At 47.1% G+C, this 14,369-nt stretch overlaps 1 protein-coding gene across 1 annotated transcript in view; it reads right to left on the reverse strand.

The window, feature by feature from the left end:
* wnt11 (wingless-type MMTV integration site family, member 11) overlaps nt 1–14,369 on the reverse strand; it is a 58,284-nt gene that overhangs the window by 23,045 nt on the left and 20,870 nt on the right. Inside the window, exon 2 of the mRNA XM_068032770.1 lies at nt 3,706–3,902. Within this exon, the coding sequence (XP_067888871.1) occupies nt 3,706–3,788 (83 nt within the window). The 5' untranslated portion in view covers nt 3,789–3,902. The remainder of the gene's footprint in view (nt 1–3,705; nt 3,903–14,369) is intronic.

Below are 14,369 nucleotides of genomic sequence, written 5' to 3' on the forward strand. Positions count from 1 at the left end.
TATTGAGGGAGTGCTATGTTGTCAGAGGTGCCATCTTTTTGGATGAGGTGGATGAGGTCCTGTCTATTCTCTTAGGTGGACATAAGAGAACCCATGGCACTATTTTGAAGAAGGGCAGGGGAGTAGTCCCCAGTGTCCTGGCCAATATTTATCCCTCAATCAACATCACAAAAAACAATCATGTTGTCTTTATCACATTGCTGTTTGTGGGAGCTTGCTGTGCAGAAATTGGCTGCTGCGTTTCCTACATTACAACAGTGACTACACTTTAAAATAAGTACTTTGTTGGCTATAAAGTGCTTTGAGACCTCCAGTAGTTGTGAAAACTGCTGTATAAATGTAAGCCCCATTTCAAAGTCTTGAGCACATAATCCAGACTGCCACTCCAGTGCCAGTACTGAGGGAGTGCTGCACTGCTGTCTTTTGAATGAGGCACTAAACTGAAGCCTGTCCGCCTTCTCATGTACATGTAATTTGATCCCATAGCACTATTTTGAAGAAGAGCAAGGGAGTTCTGGTCAATGTTTATCTCCAAGCTAACATCAGTAAAAAAATTATCTGAGAATTTCACGTTGCGGTTTGTCGGAGCTTGCTGTGCACAGATTGGCTCCTGTGTTTCCTACATTCCAACACTTCAAAAGTACTTCCAAGCTCATAAAGCACTTTAGGATGCCTTAAGGTCAGAAAAGGTCCGATATTAATTTCTTTCGTGCTTTTGTTCTTTACTGGCCATTCTGTGCCAACCCAGTGGTTGAATTCCACCTCCTGTGTGTGTGGCATGAAGATTGCACTGACCCAGTATCTGCTCTTGTCAGCAATGGGTAGCAATCAGGAGAACCAGGGACCCTAGCTGATTTTTAACCTCAGGGATATTAAAAGGAAAATTGCAATGAACCCATAGCCGAGATCAGGTAACTCAACACAGCCCCAGGGCACTTCACTGTGGTAGCCCATTTTATAACTGATCCTATTTAAGGGAATACATTTTAACAGATGAAATAGACTCTGATGTTTAAAAAAATGTGTCACAGATGCAACACGAGGATATGATCTTAACTAACTTGGTACTAAAAAATATTTGGTAATTGGAATTTTGTCCTTTATCGAATGCAGGTTCTACTGGCAATTATTGATCGTCCCCTGGTCACAATTGACATCCTATGTGACTGTGAAAAGGTAAACTTTCCCTCCTTGTCCTTCTCGACCTGTCTGCAGCCTTTGACATGGTTGATCACACCATCCGCCTCCAACACCTCACTACTGTCGTCCAGCTGGGTGGGATGGCACTCGCCTGGTTGCATTTTTATCTATCTAATTGTATCTAGAGTATCATCTGCAATGGCTTCTCTTCCTGCTAATGCACTTCTGGTCTCCCCCAAGGAACTATCCTTGGCCTCCTCCTATTTCCCATTCCCTCTGCTCCTTGGTGACATCATCCTGAAACATGTCAGTTTGCACATGTACACTGATGACACCCAGCTTTACCCCACCACCACCTCTTTTGACCCCTCCACTGACTAAATTGTCAGGCTGTTTGTCCGACATCCAGTACTGAATTAGCAGAAATTTCCTGCAACTAAATACTGTGATGACCGAAGCCATTCCCTTCAGTCCCCACCATAAACTCTGTTCCCTCACCACCAAATCCCTCTGCCTGGCAACTGTCTGAGGCTCGCAATCTTGGGGTCATATCTGACCCTGGGATGAGTTTCCGAGGACACATTTGTGCCATCACTAAGACCACCTATTTCCACCTCCATAAATCGCCTGACTCAGCCCCTGGTTCAGATCATCTACAGCTGAAACCCTCATCCATGCCTTTGTTACCTCTCGACTTGACTATTCCAATGCACTCCTAGCCGGCCTCCCACATTATACCCTCTGTAAACTTGAGGTCGTCCAAAACCCTGCTACCTGAGTCCTAACTCACACCAAATCCCATTCACCCATCACTCCTGTGCTCGCTGGCTCCCAGTTAAGCACCGTCTCGATTATAAAATTCTAATCCTTCTTTTCAAATCCCTCCATGATCTCTCCCCTCCCTATCTCTGTAACCGCCCTCTGCACTCATCTAATTCTGGCCTCTTGAGCACTCCCCGATTTTAATCGCTCCACCATTGGTGGCCATGCCTTCAGCTGCCTTAGCCCTAAGCTCTGGAATTCCCTCCCTAAACCTCTTTGCCTCTCGACATATAAGATTCTAAAGGGGCTGTATAGGTAGACTGAGAGATTACTTCCGCTGGTCGGGGAATCTAAAACACAGGGGCAGAGTCTCCGGATAAGGGGCCGATCATTTAGGACTGAGATGAGGAGAAATGACTTCACTCAACGGGTTGTGAATCTTTGGAATTCTCTACCCCAAAGGGTTGTGGATGCTCCATCGTTGAATACATTTAATAATGTATTGGGATAGAGAGATTTTTGGTCTCACAGGGAATCAAAGGGTATGGGCAGCGGGCAAGAAAATGGAATTGAATCCTAAGATCAGTCATGATCATTTTGAAAGGTGGAGCGGCCTCAATGGGCCATATGGTCTACTCCTGCTCCTATTATTTGTGTTCTTGTACCCCTCTCTCCTCCTTTAAGACGCTGTTTAAAACTGATCTCTTTGACCAAGTTTGGTCATCTGTCTTCATATCTCCCCACGTGGCTCAGTGTCAAATTTTGTTTGACAACATTCCCGTGAAGCACCTTGGAATGTTTTACTACAGTAAAGGAGCCAAATAAATGTATAAAAGTTGTTCCTCTGAGAAGGTGGTGGTGAGTCTCCTTCTTGATTTGTTGGTAATGGTTTTGATATAACTGAGAACATAAGATATAGAAGCAGAAGTAACCAGACGGCCCCTCCAGCCTGTTCCGCCACTTAATAAAACCATGGTTACTTTTACTGACACCAGCTTTTTATTTCCAGACGTTTTAAACTGAATTTAAGTTCCTAAAATGCCACATGGGATTTGAACGCTTATCCTGTGAATAGTAGCTCGGACCTCTGGATTACCAGTCCAGTACCTGGCAAACCCAACTGAGCAATCAAAATCAAATTTGCTTATGGATCTGTCTAAGACACCCTAGCCCTGAAACTCCATTGTCGTTCCAGTGTGATTCCATCGTAACTAAAGTCCCTGTGGTGTACATAAAGCATATGGAGTTGTGTGTATCAAGTACAAAGGCTCTGGTTGCATATGGCAAGCAGTAATTGTCATCTCACACACAGTGACTGGGTGAAGGTACGGGGGATGGCAGGGAAGCAATTGGCAGAGCTCCATCTCAACATGGGGAGTCACAGAACCTAGATGGGGTCTCAGGCCCAGTTGGGTGTGTTTGGGATAAGGTTTATTCTTTGACCTTTGGTGCAGTGGATTAGTGTTAATGGAGAGGGTTCGGACAATGACACAGGAATGTAAGGTTTGCAATTCACAGTTATCAGTCCACTGAAACATAAACCCACACTTAAAATGCATATATAACTATACACCCCATATGCACACACAAACATATCATACATACACATATGATACATATCGACATCATACACGTACACACACTTGTTACACACACACACATACATACACATGCGTATACACACATATACATGCACATCATACACAAGTGAGAAACATCACACATACATACACACATTGGGCACACATATCACACATACACACATTATACACACACATGTGTGGCACACGCGGGGATACTTACAGCCATCGAATGGCACCACAGACCCTTGAGTTGAACAGCAGGGCAGAAACACATGCCAACATGCAACAAATGGCCAGTCTCATTCTGCAGACAGCGTCAGAACCAACCAACAGGAGGAAAATCGTCCCAAAGCGTCTCCAAATTCGAAATGACCCCTTGTCAGCTCAATGTCTAGTGCCAGGAGCAAAGAGATAAATCTGGAAAGCATAAGTTGGGGGGTGGGGTGGGGGGGGGGGGTGTCAGTCATACAGTAAACACAAATTACACACTGCTAATATTGAAACACTTTCTACATTTCTCCCCCAAAGCACTGACTCAAACCGAGCTGCAGCTCCACAGGCAGCAGCACTCCTCCAATCCTCACCCATGTGATGCTTCATGTCAGGCAAAGCAGGACGTTGCTAGTAGCAGGACACAGCTGTGGCTCAGTGGGCCGTGCTCCTACCTTTGTGTCAAAAGGTTGTAAGTTTATGTCTTGCTCCTGTGACTTGAACATGCAATTGTGACCGATGTGCTCATGCAGTACTGAGCTTCAACCCTAGCTACCCTCTCAGGTAGATGTGAAAGAGACCATAGCCAATATTCCAAAGAAGCACAGGGGAGCTCTCTTCAGTATCCTGATCAATATTTATCCCTGGATCAAAATCATTTGTTGTAAAGAGTTTTGGGGGGACATGGAAGATGCTATATCAATGCAATTTTTTTCTTTAATGAGTTTACAAATAGGTGGTGACTTTAGAATGTTAATATTAAACATGAGTACTGCACTGGAGTATCAGACTGGATTATGTGCTCAAGTTGCTGGAGTGGGACTTGAACCCACAACCTTCTGACCCAAAGGTGAGAGTGACACTGAGCTAAGGCTGACACCTAATTTTAACTGCACAAAATTAATTTTTAATTGAGCCAACGTTGTTATTTGGTGGCACCCTACTAAGACAAAACAGCTTGACAAATGATGGGCTTGCAAAGGGAAAGGCCTTCACGACAGTTGTAGATTTTGTCCCTTTGACTAGGGTTACATCTGGAGAGAATATTTTGAGCAGTGTAACACTGGGGGGTAACACCGGTTGTTACAAGACTGTTATCAATGGTGACGATATCACACAGAAAACTAAGTCGCACAGTCAATCTCGCAGAATGTCAGTCACGGAAGAAGTCACTCACAAAAGAAATAAATCTTGCAGCATTCAAGTCCCTATTGGGATTGTCACCAAAACAATGATTGTTGATAAGGTTGTGTATTTCTTCTGTCATCACACCAAGTATTGGCTGAATACTGGTAAGCAAAGCTAACCAGACACTGTTTTAGCCACGTGGACCAATTTTAGTAGAAAATGCCTCACACACAATAGAGCTAAATATACGTCACATGTGTCTATCACTTAACAACCTCCCACCACCATTCAGTAACCAAGGGATTAAAGCACTCACAATGATTAACTAACAATTGCACACTTTTGCTTTTTGTCTTACCAATTTTACCAACAAGTTCAAATGCCCACCCCGTGCGAATGAGTATTGAGATCACATGACCGACTATTTTATTTACTAATCAAAAATGCAATTAGCCACACCTGAATTCTCAAACATGTAGCTAGTGACTAAAGTTTTGGAGAAAACTGATCTACATTAATGTTAACTAACCAGACGTTGTTTATTCAGGGGAAATAGTCAAGTATTCAAATTTGTTAAGAGAATAGATAAATTATAAACTGATTATATGATCCAGTCCTCACATACTCAAGATCAAGGTTTCGAGATCAGAGAACCTAAGATACCCACTGCAGAGGCTTGAGTAGATAAACTAGGCTGGCACACCCATGCCAGTACTGAGAGAGTGCTGCATTGCCAGAGGTACTGTCTTTTGGATGAGACATTAAACCTCGTGCCCATCTGCCCTCTTACGTGGATGTAAAAGATCCCACAACACTATTTTGAAGGGGAAATAGTTCTCCCCAGAGTCCTGACCAGCCACAACACATTTAGTGATAATGTGCAAGAATGCAGTTGTCGTGGAATAGCTTTGTGCATCCAATTTTTGATTTGGTAAATTGTTAGTCATAGATATTATTGGAGGGCGCAGTGAGCTTGCAAGTTGTCCGTTTAAATACGCATCCTCAATTTTGACTTAAGTCACCTTTATCTTCCTGTTTAAACTGAGTCTGGTTTTTGGGCCATTGATGTCTGCACGCCACTCTTGTGCAATCTTACATGGAATGGGGAGCCCATCTATGCAGGTTCACTGGGCTCCTCTTTATTACAGAGCTATGTAGAGATGGCAAAGACACGGGATCATCTCCCTGTGTTTACAACACCAGAAACCCTTATCCTGCAACCTGCACTTTCATGGGGCTGTGTTGTTGGAATATGGGAACCAGGGATGTGGAGTGCAGCAGTGGTGAGAGATCTAATTAGCTGGATGTAACATTGTTAAAGCATCTCTATGCTGGTGGAGTCAAAGTCTGGACCCTCTGCAGGTAGACTCAATCCAGACAGCACGGCAGTGCCCACATAGCATCATAGAATCAGAGAATGGTTACAGAAGGAGGCCATTCAGCCCATTAAGTCCGCACTGGCTCTCTGCAAAATCAATTTAGCTAGTCGCACTACATCGCTTTTTCCCATAGCTCTACAAATTGTTTCTCTAATTCCCTTTTGAACACCATACCCTCAGGCAGTGCATTCCAGATCCTAACCACTGCAGCACCAATTGGCAAGCTCTCTCAGAGATGGCAGGGTGTCAAAAGAGTCATAAAGTTATTATGGCACAGAAGGAGGCCATTCAGCCCATTGAGCCCATGCTCTCTGTAGAGCAATCTAGTCAGTCCCATTCCCCTGCTCGATCACCGTAGCCCTGCCAGTCTATTTCGCTCAAGTGCCCATCCAATTTAATTTTGAAATCATTGACTGTCTCTGCTTCCATCACCCTCGTTGGCAGCGAGTTCCAGGTCATTAGCACTCGCTGCATAAAAATGTTCTTCTTCACAACCCCCCTACCTCTCTTGCCCAAAACGTTAAATCTTTGTCTCCCAGTCCCTGTACCATCAGCTAATGGGAGCAGTTTTTCTTTCTCTACCTTATCTAAACCTGTCATAATCTTGTACACCTCTGTCAAATCTCCCATCAACCTTAGCTTCAAGGAGAACAACCCCAGCTTTTCCAACCTAACCTTGTAGCTAAATCCCTCGTCTCTGGAACCATTCTGGTAAATCTCCTCTGCACCCTCTCAAGGACACTCACATCCTTCCTAAAGTGTGTGACCAGAACTGGACACAATACTCTAGTTGTGGCCTAACCAGAGCTTTATAAAGGTTCAGCATAACTTCCCTGCTTTTGTACTCAATACCTCTATTTATGAAGCCCAAGATCCCATATGCTTTGCTAACTACTCTCTCAATATGTCCGGCCCAAGATCTATGCACAAGAACCCCAAAAAGAAATGTCACACTGGTGGTTGTGAGATGTTGGTTAATGGATAAATATCAGCAGGTGACTAGGGAGACCTCCCCTGAAAGAGTATCATGGATATTCTTATATCCACCTGAGGGAGCAGACAGGACCTTGGTTTAATGCCTCATTTGAAAAGTGGCACTTTAAACAGCGTAGCACTCTCTCAGTACTGCACTGGGAATATCAGTATAGATTATGGCATCTCCAGAGTTGGATTTGAACCCATGACATTCTGACTCAGAGGTGAGCAGCGACTGGCACTCTGTGGTTGCATTGAAGAGGTGGTTAACTAGTTCATCCCTGACCTAGGGACACTCAGGAATAACATAAACACCATTGACAAATCCTTGAAGGTGAAGAAAGGCCACTCGGCCCACATGAGAGTGCAGCTGGGGCACTTGGAACCACATTCTAGCGAGCCTTCAGGAAAGACACGGAGAGGAAAAAGAGGAAAGCTGGGAGATTCCGGCTCTCTTCAAGGTATTTGGATATATAAGAAGTGGATAGAGAGGGGCCAACCTGTGAAATGGCTTTTGTAGCACCAACTGCTGCGTATGACAGTGGTGTCTCTGTAATTGGCAGTGTGCAGAGCCCAGTTTAGCAAAGGGCTCACACAAAGAGCCTCAAATTACACAAAATTATTCACAACAATTGGAGTACGAGTCAACGCCTTCATTTTTCCACACCAATTCCCTCTCCCTACTGGGGCAGCACTTACTGGGGGTCAGTTCTACAGGTGCCTAACCCACCAGCCATTGTTCACATCCCAACTCGCTGTCAACGGTCTTTTTAGCATTGAACAAGCCAACTCCTATCCATGTCCAGAGTCATCATACACGCAATTCCCACCTCACTGGACTGATCTTTCCTTTTGCTAACCCAGAGGCACTGAGGTTTTTTTTTCATTCATTCATGGGATGTAGGTGTCACTGGCCAGGCCAGCATTCATTGCCCATCCCTAATTGCCCTTGAGAAGGTGGTGGTGAGCTGCCTTCTTGAACCGCTGCAGTCCATTTGGGGTAGGTATACCCGCAGTGCTGTTAGGAAGGGAGTTCCAGGATTTTGACCCAGCGACAGTGAAGGAACGGCGATGTAGTTCCAAGTCAGGATGGTGTGTGACTTGGAGGGGAACTTGCAGGTGGTGGTGTTCCCATGTATTTGCTGCCCTTGTCCTTCTAGTTGGTAGAGGTCATGGGTTTGGAAGGTGCTGTCTCAGGAGCCTTGGTGCATTTCTGCAGTGCATCTTGTAGATGGTACACACTGCTGCCACTGTGCATCGGTGGTGGAGGGAGTGAATGTTTGTAGATGGTGTGCCAATCAAGCGGGCTGCTTTGTCCTGGATGGTGTTGAGCTTCTTGAGTGTTGTTGGAGCTGCACCCATCCAAGCAAGTGGAGAGCATTCTATCACACTCCTGACTTGTGCCTTGTAGATGGTGGACAGGCTTTGGGGAGTCAGGAGGTGAGTTACTCGCCACAGGATTCCTAGCCTCTGACCTGCTCTTGTAGCCACGGTATTTATATGGCTACTCCAGTTCAGTTTCTGGTCAATGGTAGCCCCTAGGATGTTGATAGTGGGGGATTCAGCGATGGTAATGCTGTTGAATGTCATGGGGAGATGGTTAGATTCTCTCTTGTTGGAGATGGTCATTGCCTGGCACTTGTGTGGCGTGAATGTTACTTGCCATTTATCAGCCCAAGCCTGGATATTGTCCAGGTCTTGCTGCATTTCTACACGGACTGCTTCAGTATCTGAGGAGTCACGAATGGTGCTGAACATTGTGCAATCATCAGCGAACATCCCCACTTCTGACCTAATGATTGAAGGAAGGCCTCTCCAAGTGGAGATAGATTCTCTCCTTCAGAATTTTCTCCAATAGTTTCCCTACCACTGATGTGAGACTCACTAGTTCCCTGGCTTATCCCTACAAACTTTCTTAAATAGTGGAACCACATTAGCTGTTCTCCAGTCCTCTGGCACCTCCCTCGTGGCCAGAGAGGAATTAAAAATTTGGGTCAGAGCCCCTGCAATCTCCACCCTCGCCTCCCACAGCATCCTGGGACACAAATCTTCTCAAAGGTAGCTAAAGATGGACAATTATGTCCCGGAACTTCTACCGACACCACAGTGTCAGCAAAAGAGTTGGAGGCAGGCAGGGCTCATGGCACTTACTCAGCAAGCCAAAGAAAGTTTATTTAAACAATCTGTTTAAGACATGTTTCTATGAACTTGGCAAGCGGAATTTAGCAATGTCTCCCAATGAAAGCAGGGTTATTTCTCTGGCAAAATGCAGTTAGTGGAGGATGATTGCATGACACAAATTATGGCCGGGATTTTATCCGGGTGACAGGAGTCTCGGCCACTGGCAGAAGAGCCGGCAACAGCTCCACATCGCCCCCTCTGGGGAAAGCCTGTCGTATGATCTGCCAATTAAGCACATCAGAGGACAGCGGGGGGCCTCTCACAGGATCAAGGACCCCAGCAACGGAAGTCCCGCCTGCTGAGAACCGTCAGTCAATCAGAGGCCAATCCGAGCCCGGCAGCTCTTTTACTGAGCAGCGCCACCGCAGAAGCAGTGGCTGCTGCTGGTATTGGACTCACCGGTAGCTGTGGATCGTTGAGGGATCCAGGCCACAGATGAGTCAGGCAGGAGGGGTTTGACGGGGGAGGGAAGTGTATGGGGTTAGCAGCAAGGTCGGGGGGCTGGCTCTCAGTGGGCACCCCCCCACCTTCCCAATGCTGGGTGCCTTTTTATGAGGGACCCCACCCCCGGAGCCGGCAAGCAACCCGCACGCGGTTGCTTGGCATGCTCCCAGTGCGGTGACAGGCCTGCCTGCCGCTGGGCTCATAACAACAGAGGTAGGTTGAGGCCCTTAATTGGCAGCGGGGCATGCAGGCCGTGCACAGGTCTCCCTGCCCCGGACTTAATTGGAGTGGTGGCAGGAAGGTGGTGGGGTCCCAACCCGCCAACATCCCACTTAATTATATGCTCTCCCTGCCTCAAAACCCGCTACGGAAAAGCAGCTGCTGGCGACATCCAGGCTGGTCATTCCAGGCGGTGACTTCAACTGCATCATTGATGCAGCTGGACGATCCGGCAGTGACGACAGCAAACTGGACACTACATCCAGATTCCTAATGGAAATGGTAAAAGATGCCGAACTGCACCACGTCTTCAGCAAACCCTGCAGATGGAGCACAGCGTAAATACACCTGGTCAAGACCGGACGGGTCTGCCCGTTCCACGATTGACTTGCTGTTTGTGTCCCGTGCTGTCATGGTCAGATCCACCGACGTCCAGCCAGTGTTTTTCTCTGACCACTGCCTCCTGCTGGCCGACTGTCATCTACAGGAGAACCAGCAGGTTGGCAGGGGGACATGGAAGCTGAATGTAACACTGCTAACCCCAGGGAACGTTGATAACTCAAAAGGGATTACAAAGGTTGGACAACTGTGAAACCCCTCTCTGAGTCTCTGCTGCACTGGTGGGAAGCCAGCAAGGTGAATATCAAGAGCTTCTTTATCCTCAAAGGTGTTCAGAAGGTGAGAGAGAGACAGAGGGAAATGTCCCGACTCCAGAAAAGAATGCAAAATCTGCTCCGGCTGCACACGATGGGGGTCGAGGCCAAGGAGGATCTCCAAGAGCTGAAGAGCCATCAGGCATCGCTCTTTGCCACGGAGGCCTCCAAGATCATCTTCTAGTACAGAGTCCACTCCGTTAAGTTCTTCCAAAAGGTACACAGAGAGAGCTCTGTGATCAGCAGCCTGAAGGAAGAGGATGGCTCAGTCACATCTTCGCAGTCTGACATGCTAAGGATCAGCAAATCCTTTTATGCCGGGCTGTACAACGTGAAGCCCACGGACAGCACGGCTTCCCAGTCCTTCTTGTCATCTATCACAGAGGTCTCAAATGACAGCATGCGGGAGAGTCTTGACAAACTGCTAACTCTGGACGAGCTGACAAAGGCCGTCAGGACCAGCGAGACGAGTAAAACTCCCAGAAGCGATGGCTTACCGGTTGAGTTGTATTCGGCCCTGTGGGACTGGGTCGGCCCAGACCTGCTGGAAGTATACGAGAGTATGCTTCTGGCCGGCAGCATGTCAGAATCCATGAGAAAAGGCATCATCACCCTCATCTACAAGCGGAAGGGGGAGAGGGCGGAAATCAGTAATTGGCGGCCCATCTCACTGCTTAATATTGACTGCAAGATTCTGTCCAAAGTTATCACCAATTGGGTCAAGTCTGCTCTGGAGTTGGTGATTCACCCTGACCAGACCTGTACTGTGCCCAGCAGGAATATCTCTGATAGGCGATCGTAGCCCTGAGTAGCGCGAGACTATGTAAGGGACAGGAGGGTGGACACCTGCCTCATCAGCTTGGACCAGGAGAAGGCTTTCACACATCTACATGATGGACGTGCTCTCCAAAATGGGGTTTGGGGAGGGAATCTGTAATTGGATCAAACTGCTCTACACAAACATCAGTAGCACAGTCTCAATCAATGGGTGGGAATCAGAAAGTTTCCCGATCCAATCTGGAGTTGGACAGGGCTGTCCTCTCTCCCCTGTCTTGTTTGTTTGCTGTATTGAACCCTTTGCTGAGTCTATTCAGAAGGATGTGGGCATAAGAGGGGTGACAATCCCAGGCAGTGCAGGCACTCAGGTTAAAGTGTCCCTGTACATGGATGACGTCGCCGTCTTCTGCTCGGATCTGCTGTCTGTGCGCAGACTGATGAGCATCTGTGACCAGTTCGACCAGTTCGGGAGCCAAAGTAAACCAAGGCAAGAGCGAGGACATGTTCTTTGGGAACTGGGCTGACCGATCATTTGTCCCCTTCACCGTCAGGTCAGACTACCTAATGGTACTTGGGGTATGGTTCGAAAGGGCCGGGGCGTGCACCAAAACCTGGGAGGAGCGAGTAGCCAGGGTACACCATAAACTGAGCATGTGGGGGCAGCGATCTCTCCCCATTGCAGGTAAGAACCTGGTCATCAGGTGCGAGGCGCTCACGTTGTTGATGTACGTGGCGCAGGTCTGATCCAGACCCCACTCCTGCACCGTGGTAGTCACCCGAGCCATTTTCCACATTTTCTGGAGATCCAAAATGGACCGGGCCCGGAGGGACACGATGTTCAAACCTCTGGATAAAGGGGGAAAAATGTATCCAACATAGCCCTCATCCTGATGGCCACCTTTGTGTGCGGCTGCATCAAACTATGTGTAGAACCCCAGTACACAAACTCCAAGTGTCACTACGAGCTGAGGTTCTATGTGTCCCCGGTGTTGCGAAGGATGGGCCTGGTCACATTGCTGTGGAACGCTCCATCCAATTGGACCGTGCCTTATCACCTATCCTTCGTGGAAAAGTTTGTGCAGAAAAACACCTTTGACCACCAATCCATCAGGCAGTGGTCTGAATGGAATGTCCTCAAGGCCCTACGGGAAAAGGAGATGGTGGATCCTTTTGGATGGTTCCCCCAGTAGACTGCCAAACCGGCTACTTTTCCCGTAGGGCCTTGAGGACATTCCGTGCAGACCACTGCCTGATGGATTGGTGGTCAATGGTGTTTTTCTGCACAAACCTTTCCACGAAGGATAGGTGATATGGCACGGTCCAACTGGATGGAGCGTTCCACGGCAATGTGACCAGGCCCATCCTTCGCATTTGGCAGAATGCCTCATCGCCAAAACTTTCAAACAAGCACCAAGGCATAGCTTGGCTGATGGTGAGAAGGGCCCTCCCCGTCAGATCCTTCCTGCACACCCGGAATCTTACCGCCTCTGCACGCTGCCCTCAAGGTGGCTGTGGTGGGGAAGAGACGGTTGTCCACCTCCTTCTGGAATGTGCCTTTGCAAAGCAGGTGTGGAAAGAGATGCAGTGGGTTTTGTCAAGGTTCATGCGAGCAGCTCCGTAACACAGGAGTCTGTGCTCTACGGGCTGTTCCCAGCGATGCACACCGAAATAAACATCAACTGTTGCTGGAGGACCATCAACCCATTGAAAGATGATCTTTGATTTGCCAGAAACATGCTGGTCTTCCAGTGCAAAGAGTTGTCCACGACCGAGTGTTGCAGACTGGCACATTCCAAGGTCTAGGACTACGTGCTGAGGGATGCACTAAAGCTTGGGGCAGCCACTGCAAAGGTTCAATGGGGAAAGACCACAGTGCAAGGTCCTCCCACCATAGTGAACCGAGGGGCTGGAACCTGTGTAAAACCCCTCGGGCTGTATACACCAAAATATGGTTTTGCTGTGTAATGCAAATCTACATTGCTTGTAAAATGGAAAGGAAGGGGTGTGAGGCAACTCACGTTCTGTATTGAAGAAAACTGATTTATTTTGTACTTTCTGGAATGTCAACTTGGAACTGTTTTGTAATTTTTTTTTTACAGATTTTTATGAATAAAATATATTTTTGAGAAAAAAAAGTCCACACATGCAGCCAAATATTGGCGGCCGTGTTAGTGACGCCCATATCCTAAGAATAAATTAGAAAAAGTAACGTATATAAAGCTCAGCTGAGAGGTGGAATGACTTTTAGCAGCAGACACAAGCACATGGACAATTGCAGTGAACACATTGGTGGATAAGCTGGTAAACGGTCTTGCAAAGTGGTTTACTGGGACAATAGTGGGTTTTATTTCCTAAGCACTATTTTTAGCCACGCCAGTTCCCAAATGGAAAGAAGATCCTGTTTGCATGTTCCTAGCACAATTGTTAACATAAGTGAGATAACGACCTGTTAAATTAGCATAGTCTGGAATGAATGTGAAGTCATTAAGCTCTGTGCTAAAAATAGCCCAGAGACATTTGAAACCCATCAATATTATCACTAGGCCTTTTTAGCAGATGGTCCCCAATACACTTCAGGAAAAAACATACTTAAAATCAATGCATTTTAACACTATGTGATAGTGGGTTTTATTTCCTAAGCACTACCAGTCATGGATGAGCTGGACATACAGCCAACCAAATCAGAACTCAGTGATGCCATTGATTCTCTAGCCAGCGGAAAAGCCCCTGGGAAGGACAGCATTACCCCTGAAATAATCAAGAGTGCCAAGCCTGCTATACTCTCAGCACTACATGAACTGCTATGCCTGTGCTGGGACGAGGGAGCAGTACCACAGGACATGCGCGATGCCAATATCATCACCCTCTATAAAAACAAAGGTGACCGCGGTGACTGCAACAACTACCGTGGAATCTCC

The sequence above is a fragment of the Heterodontus francisci genome, chromosome 6 (genome assembly GCF_036365525.1).
Source record: "Heterodontus francisci isolate sHetFra1 chromosome 6, sHetFra1.hap1, whole genome shotgun sequence".
Classification (NCBI taxonomy): domain Eukaryota; kingdom Metazoa; phylum Chordata; class Chondrichthyes; order Heterodontiformes; family Heterodontidae; genus Heterodontus; species Heterodontus francisci.